Source organism: Hylaeus anthracinus, unplaced genomic scaffold (assembly GCF_026225885.1).
Source record: "Hylaeus anthracinus isolate JK02 unplaced genomic scaffold, UHH_iyHylAnth1.0_haploid 11985, whole genome shotgun sequence".
In the NCBI taxonomy this organism is placed as follows: Eukaryota; Metazoa; Arthropoda; class Insecta; order Hymenoptera; family Colletidae; genus Hylaeus; species Hylaeus anthracinus.
Window position 1 is genome coordinate 7,606,454 of NW_026534333.1, and position 8,525 is coordinate 7,614,978.

Genomic DNA, 8,525 nt, shown 5'->3' on the forward strand with positions numbered 1-8,525 from the left:
AACACGTAAACCGCCGCGATTCGTAAACAGCGCGTCGGTCAGGGCTCTTGTGAATGAAGCTTGCTCGGCCTCTCGTCTTACTCGCTTCCGGAAATCGCGTCGACCGGATGTCAAGGAGAAAATAAAGGAAGTAGCAGTCGCGAGAAGTAGACCGCTCTCTGCGCGGTCCCCATGCGAGAGCGTGAAAACAGAGTCATCTTGTCGCGACATCTTAGTACCTGTAATAATAAAATAACAGGATTTTATTGCAAAAAAACTATCTTGAAATATATTCAAAGATAATGATAATTCTACTTTGGGAACGTCTGCCAAAATAATTTTCCTTTACATGGTAGAGGGGATGAAATATAAGAAACCCTGTTCCATATTTGCATCGACTGAATATTTGTACTAAATTGTCACTTTCTCGCGAGTTCGAAGTTTCGTGTTGTTTGTAAACGACTATTCCACACTTTCCTAATCGTGTACAGTTGCGCCACGGGTTCGTCTTACAACGTTCCCATCGTGTCATCGAATTCCGCGAGAATCGGGTAACTCGTAAAATATTTCGCTTGTCGTTGCGTTTGCGCGTATGCAAAGTGGGAAATTGTTCGTCAGATTATTTCTTCTTAGGCTGGTCTGCGCGCGATGATCGACACGCATCTGCGAACGTGTCTACCTGGGGATCGTTTTTCAAAAATTAGCTGAACGCCGAGTAATCGCATTTTGGAAGACGTAAAATAAAACTCGAACGTTGTTTTACGCCTAACGCACGTGAAAAAATCATACTGGCAGCGAATTCCTTGCATTCTGGTGTTAACCGACTCGGAACTAGAAGATGTTAAAAACGGTGTCCGATATTGTTAACACGTTTGCTGTTAGAAACTCTGGCAAATTTTTCATTGTTATTTATTGGAAACCATATGAAACCTTTAGTTTGATTAACGGAACATTTCAAAATAGGTCCTAAACATTCTACGTCGAGAACTCCATCGCTTGTACGTTTAATCTGCAAGGCACAATTGGCGATCAATCATTAAGAAATTCATTTGAAACCTCGAGTGGCCGGTGGTCGTTAAATACTTTTAGTTTTTCGGTGTCATTTTCACTCGTTCGCGAGCATTTCGCGTGAAATACGTCCTAGCACCTTAAAGGCTGGTCCACACTGATAAAATGTAGAGAACAAAATTCTTTTAGATAGCATGGATCGTATTCAAGTTTTGGTTTGATGTGATAGACGACCATCTTTCGCGAATTTTTTAGTAATTGTAATATCATTCAATAGTAGTTGTAAACACATTCATGAAATTGTGATTATTTATAAAGGCAGGAATGTTAAAGAAATGCAACAACGAAGGCCTGTCGAAAGGTTTATATCTTACTAACAATTACCTGGTTGTAAAATATTAGGCGATGGATTTCGTTAAAATAGTAGTGCTGCGAGTATGGATGGACCTTTAGAGGAAACTCGAACCGCGATAAAGTCGAGTATCGATTCGATTAACCACGGTACGTTATGTCAGCAGCACTCGCGTTCAGGAAAAAGTGCAATGCCGATAAACGGCTCGAGAACTAGGTCTATTGTTTTTATTAGCTTCCTGTTGCCGATTTCCTGCTTCGCGCCCTTCGCTGCAAGACCTGCTAAAGAGCAATGCGAAATGATGCAGAACCTGTTACCGATAATCCTCTAATGAATAGTTATTACCTTATAGTATTACCTTCACAAACAAAACGATTACATAAAAATTACCGTTCTCTGTCTTCAAACGTAAATGCATAAACCATTAAGCTCTTGGATCGAATTAATTGTCCAACAGGGAATGGTTACTTAAATTAATTATTTATTAGTCAATTATTATGCAGTTTGAAAAGCTCTATGTAATGGTCAATTTGTTTTTAATGTTACAGAAAATATAAATAGGAAATTTATTCATAAATTACCTTCAATGTTTCCTCTTTTTAGCACTTTCTTTCCTCAGCTTCTCAGTCGACAGCATCCCCGAATATCCGGTGCCTCGATCAATGGTTAATATCGACGCTGACAATTATAGTTAATTATTATCGTTCGCATATGCGTGCACAGTGCGCGCTGAACTGCATCGCGGCGCTGCACCAGCCGCTATGCAAATTACACCGCCATGCCAATTTGCAGTCGACTTCGCCACGGCACGTGCAGTGCGTGGTACGCAACGTGGAACAGCCCGAGAAGAGGTTCCAACTGAATTACTTTAGCGTCTAAGAAGTTCATGGGAACGAGAGTAGATGAACAAATGCGCCGCCTAAGCGAGCGTTATTGTCTTTGTCTGATGCGCACAAATACACCGCAGTGGATTAAAAGTTCTTTGTTTCCTTTGCTGGGGGCGGAAGGATTATCTTGTTTTATTTATTTTTTGGCATTAGGTACCGTAGTAGCATTGTTAACATAGATAGAATTACTGGAGCCGAGTATCATGATTATTCAGTGGACCGAAAGTTTATACTGTAATTAGTTTTTCTAAGAAAGTTTATGCTACAAAACTCAGGAAGAATTCCACCGCAGTTCTACCGTTTCCAATTCTAACTAACTTCGCAAAATCTCCATTAATTTCCACTAATTAATTTTTGTCCAACCTCCTTGCACCTGTTCGTAGATTGTAATTCTCAATTGTAAAATTTTTTAATAACCATTTCAAAGCAGCCGCCGCATTCCACGCTGAAACGTTGAAAAATGAACTTTTAATTACAGTAACAGCTCTAATGGTCATTTAATTGCACATTCAAATGTGTACGTGGCTACTATGTAACAGTTACGAATCAAATTTTGAATAACAGCGTCGGATGAAGTGTCGGAAGAACTTCGCACGTGTACAAAGAAACGAGGCACCTCTGATGTGTCGGAGTGGTGGGTTGCGATGATTATTAATTTTTTTTTTCTTTTTTTTTTTCACGCCTGGCCACGGTCTTCCCTCGTTTCACCGCTCGCGTACCTCGATACTCGCGCATTTCTGCGAGTAACATGTCTCGTATTATGCAAATGCTCGTGCTCGGCTGCTTTACCTGCTCGACTTCTGCCGGATATGACGTCATACCCTGGCACATCAAAGTTGCAAAAGACAGGTGTGATTAATATAATATGCCAATGCGAGAGTAATACGGCAGGTTCATTATACGAAACCTGTACGACGCCATTAAGCTTCGAATTAAAATTTCCGGGTCTGTTGTGCGTTGCCATTGTTTCGTTTCGAATGAATAATTTCACGTGATTTTGTTAACGATGCTTCACCTGCATACATTATTTTTGTCGTTCTGCGAGACGGTGTATTTGTGACATTTTCGTAAAGGTTTGGTTTTCAACTGATTCCCACATTATTTGTATACTTATTGAATTGATTTTAATCGTTTATTCCCCTTCATCCTTTTTCCTTGACTTAAAGGTGAAAATTACTTTTTGATACTTAATAAAAACAGGCAAAAAATTATAAAACAAAAATGTAATCTCCGATAAATAGTTGCGCAGTGACGAGAGATTCGACGAAATATCGACGTTCCTTGAATTATTAATTTATAATTCATTATGTCTGCGGTTTCCCGTTGGAAAAAAAAAATTGCCAAGTCAGACTACTCGAGACATTACCGAGTTTCTGGTGAATCCGATCGTTCGGTTATTCCTCAATGCCACGTAACACGTATTTATATGCAAATTGAGTACCTTTCGCTCATTATACATGCCTGTGTTAATTACGCTACTCCTAGCTAATCGGGATAAGATATTGATAACGGTTGACACGTGAAGCCGAAGGCGTCTGCCGGTTGCATTCGAAATTTCGATGATCCATCGCGTCTCCTCTGCCCTGGAAAAACCGGAAATAAACCGGCTGAACGACGACATTCGTTTTTTTCGCACGCCATTTAAGAAAATTTATCGCTGCTAGGTTTAGCCATTGAATGAATTCGATTGGTTGCCAACGACTTTTTCAGAATAGAGGTTTCAGCGAGCATGGTGCATCACGAAAATATTCCCAGAAATCCCAATTGAGGAATATTGTTAATAGAATATATTCTACATCGTAGCGTGGAACGCTGTTAGCGATACTTTTTATCAGACCGCGAAGGTGACAAGGTATTAATAGTTTCTTTTAAATTGACAACGAATTATGGATCGGTATAATTACGTATGTATATCCGGAGACGTAACATAGCATTACGGCGTTACGTAAAAAGCAACAGAGTAACAGAGTGACACGTGTGGTCGCAATCGTGCGAAACGATGCGTGCAAAATTTCATTACTCGCAACGTGAGGAGTTTATCGTGCAAATCTCTCGCTATCGATCGATAACGGATTTTCACTCGTTCGGAAAAGTATTCGCGAGAGGAGTTTCGGATTAGTCATGCGTGCGTCACGTGTTAACGACTTTATCAAATTTCGCTATCGCGCTATGTAACATTTAAAACACACTTCGACTTCCAGGCAGAGATAATAATCAATAGAAGGCTCCAATTTTAGAAGAATTCTACAAATTCGAGGAATCGAATACATTAACTTAACAAATATTTTCACTTACAAACAGAAACCAGCAGATTTGTACAGTAGTTCACGGAAAGCCTTAAGTTCCAGCGATTAACCGATTATCTCCTACGTGGCCTGATAGTCGGCCCTTTCGCGGTAAAGAAACAGCAATAATAATCGCCGACATGAGAAACTGGCTGGCGACAGATAATAAAGATATTTTAGAACAGTTATGGTTTCGTGATAATAATTTCTGTCCCTGTCGTTATCTTAACTACCGGTGCAAGTACCACCACCGCCACTGTTTGTTATTATCGCTACACCTACCACTGAAACTGGTGTTATCACCATGATTGCACGTATGTTAGCGCATTTCTGATTATCGCTGATCGTATTGCGAGAGAATTTACGTTTTGATTAGGCCCTGTTAATAACGATTCTTTCGATAATTGTGAGAGAAAATTGGACAACCGTATCGTTGGTTACGATATACTATGTTACACGTGCTCCGTTCCAGTGGAGAATTGAAACAAATAAATCAGAACTGAAGTACAGGTGCGTTGATATCTCAGTGTTAATTTGATTCCTTTCGATGTTAAAAGTGTTCTATGTAAACAAGAAAATTTTACATTATGTAACACTACTTGGTCTCTTTCGAAAGAATTAAATTTCATTGCCAACAAATCTGGTAAGTCAAAATGTGATTACGAATTTGGGTTATCTGACTCTCAGATTACCTAAACCAATATATTATCTGCTTTATTCGATTATCAGAAATTTAAACGTTATCGAATCATTGTTCAGGTAAATTGAAGTAGCCCGGTGATATTGGATCCACTGTCACATTTGAAATTCCTGCTGTCATATAAAATATCACTGAACATCATTTTCAATAGGCAATATTTACACTTCACAATCTTCAAGTATTACAAGACGAGCTTAGAAGAATTTTTCCAAATTTTATATACAAAACTATACAATTAATTTCTTATTGTTCTCGTTTTTTTTTTTCTTTTGTTTCTTAAGAATCACCCCAGCCAACTCCAGTACCATTTTTTACTGCTAGAGCTTACCGAAACACTATCAAGGGTTAACTCGGGCAAATGGCGCCACAGCTAGACTTTCACCTCACACTGATAGCGCCATAATTACTCTAAGGTCCGCTCATTGTCCTCAAAAGTGACCTATAACTTTTTGGGTCAGAGGACCTCTAAGCAGTGTTAATCCCGAGTACTTGAAGTCCTCTTCAACTCCAGTCTTTAACAATACCGAGGACCTTCTCTCGAGCGACTTCTTCCTGTTATTCATTACAACCTCCATCAGTCCAGCCCCAAACCTACCTAGAACACAAAAATTCTCATCCCCGTCAGGGATGCATTCCAAACTGTTTCTAAATTACTTGATTATATTTTCCCCTCATATTCTAACACACACAGGGGTCTCATTCACGCGTGACCATGCATTCAGCCAGGCTGTATCTAATTTCTAGTTACAGGTTCATATTTGGCATTGACACGTGTGCGAAACAAGTGAGCCGTGGCCGCCGTTAGCCGGCTCAGACTTTTCTCGCCACGTAAGCTGCCGCCGTCTCGACCTCGCCTGGCTCGCTATCACTATCCAGCCGTGATAAGATGGCGAGCCTGCAAAATGCAGTTCTCCTTTCGTAGCAGAGATACGATCGCCACTCGAGAACTAGAACCGAGGACGCAAACGTGCTCGCGCGACGCTTCGCCGCCCGTTTAAAGACGATGGGACGTCTGCCACCCTCGACTTCTACTTTTTACGCCGGTCGTTGGAATAAACATTAACAACATCTTTATTACGCTTGGCGCGAACCCATCGGCCATGGAAATCGCAGAACGGCCGCCGCCGCCGCGGAGCAGCGTAATTGCGACGCGCCGGGTGCTGCTCCTTCGGGGTGAAACGATCCTGGATGATCCTTTTTCGTTGTTCCGTTTTTAATGATTCGGAAAGTTCGAGGAATGCTTGCTTGGAGATTTGGCTTACTTTTGTTGTCCATGAGAGAGGGGGATAGGTAATGTTATTACGTTTCGTCTTTAATAGAATCGAAGTCGGGTCCACGAACTAAGTGGGTTCACTAGGTACCAGTAATCAGATCTGAAAACCTGGTGGAAACAGTAGGAGCATTAATCTTTCTCCAGTGACTATTTTTGCTTTAGTAGGTATGAGATGACACGTTGATATCGTAATTTATTGATTTTCGGAGCAGCAATATTTTTATAAAACGAAATAAAAAATTTAAGTAGATTCATCGACCATAACAAGATCTTAAAACCTTGTAGAAGAAATCGAAGGAAGCATTAATCTTCCTCCACTGGCTCCCGATAATACGAATGCAATTATTTGAAGCTTGTCTTGCTTGATCACGTACGCTGTTGAAATAATAATGTTCTCGACGCAATAATATATTTAAACAAAAAAAATTAAGAGTGCGATGTCATGCCCATGAAATTCTAATCCTTCTCAGTGATAATTCAATTTACTTTAATTCGAGTTCTCTTTTCAAGCTTATTAGTGCTTGAAATTGGGTTTTAGCGAAATTGGTTGGGCAGTGTGGGCTGCGAGCGGTGCAAGAGAAGCGGCATACACGATTCGGTAAATGTTTGCATTCCAGGTTACCCGATTACACGAAAGGCATCTTTCAGACCATCGGCTTCAAGGAGTTTCACGCTTACCTCGTGCTCCCCGAGGAGGAGAGGCAAAGGAAAAAGGTAAGCAGAAGCGGCGAACTGCAACGTCGTCACGTTCTCTGCAGCTGCGCGCGATGCAGCTCGATTATCGTCTCTGGAACCGATCTTGGTGTCCATGAGGAGACGTTTTATACAACCTGAAAGTCGAACTGAGGAGCTTTAATCCATTCTTCATTTATTTTCTAATTATATAATTTGCCAAACTTCGCAAGGGAACACTGCAAACTGCCGTCGATTTTGATAAATCTGTAGAATTATTTTAGCGCAAGTAGTCAAATGCATTGCTGTAAGTTCATGTTTGTCGATAGGGCCAGGAGTTACTCCAACAAGGCATCGACGTCTTAAAACTCGTTACGAAGAGGTACGCTAAGAAACAAATCAAATGGATCACGAATCGTCTAATTCGTCGCAACGATAGACAGGTGGGCAAGAGACTAGTCGAATATTAGAAATACTTGTTTTGAGATGAAACGATATAACGATGGATAATGGTTATAGACACCGCCGGTTTATTCACTAGACTGCACGAATTTGGATAATTGGAATAGTTCCGTATTAGAACCGGCCGTGGCAATAATAGACGCCGTGTTGAGAAGGGAGCAACCGACGCAAAAGCCTTTGAACGGGACTGCTGCTACCGAAAAAGTCACCGACAGTAGTAACGAGGAAAGGCATTATTGCGATGTAAGTTTTCAAGCGAGGTACATTCAATAAATTTTCAGTGTTTTTGTGTCTAGATAAATTTCATTTACTTTTTATAGGTCTGCGAAAGGATTTTCATTGGAGACTTCCAGTGGAACATCCATGTACATAGTCAGAAGCACTTGAGAGTACTAAAGAAAATACAAAAATTGAAGGAAGAAAAAGAGGCGTGTAACAATTAAGTATGACGACAGACGTAATCATCGTATTCTGTGATTATATTATGTAAAATACGCGCGAACTATTCACATGTTTTGTGCATATATTTTATATCGAATACCAAAAAGATTGTACATACTCGATATTCTAAATATAGAGCGCTATTCGCAAGACTCCGGAAGTCGATATGTGATATTTAAATTACGTTCTTCTGTGTTACTCACATGTGATAAAGTAGGAAACTTCTTATCTAACTTGGATAAAGAAGGTTTCTTTATGTCCACGCTTTGCTGGTATGGAAGATTCAGCCGTAACGCTCCGTCCGTAGATGGAAGAAGACCTGCGCTGTCGATAAAACAGTTGAATACCTGAATCGGGAAATAGCCGCAATGATCAACAGAGGTCAGCACTGGTCATATGTGATGTCTGAGTGGTCAACAGGAGCCAGGGGTTTCCAAATATCGCGGAAGATAACACGCGAGATTAA

At 40.5% G+C, this 8,525-nt stretch overlaps 1 protein-coding gene across 2 annotated transcripts in view; it reads left to right on the forward strand.

Moving 5' to 3' along the window:
* LOC128887289 (tRNA dimethylallyltransferase) overlaps window positions 1-8,224 on the forward strand; it is a 72,458-nt gene extending 64,234 nt beyond the window's left edge. For both annotated transcript variants that reach the window (XM_054143009.1, XM_054143011.1), the window contains exons 6-9: window positions 7,102-7,198; window positions 7,486-7,599; window positions 7,676-7,861; window positions 7,939-8,224. In XM_054143009.1, the coding sequence (XP_053998984.1) occupies window positions 7,102-7,198; window positions 7,486-7,599; window positions 7,676-7,861; window positions 7,939-8,061 (520 nt within the window). In that variant the 3' untranslated portion in view covers window positions 8,062-8,224. The remainder of the gene's footprint in view (window positions 1-7,101; window positions 7,199-7,485; window positions 7,600-7,675; window positions 7,862-7,938) is intronic.
* Window positions 8,225-8,525: the final 301 nt, after the last annotated feature.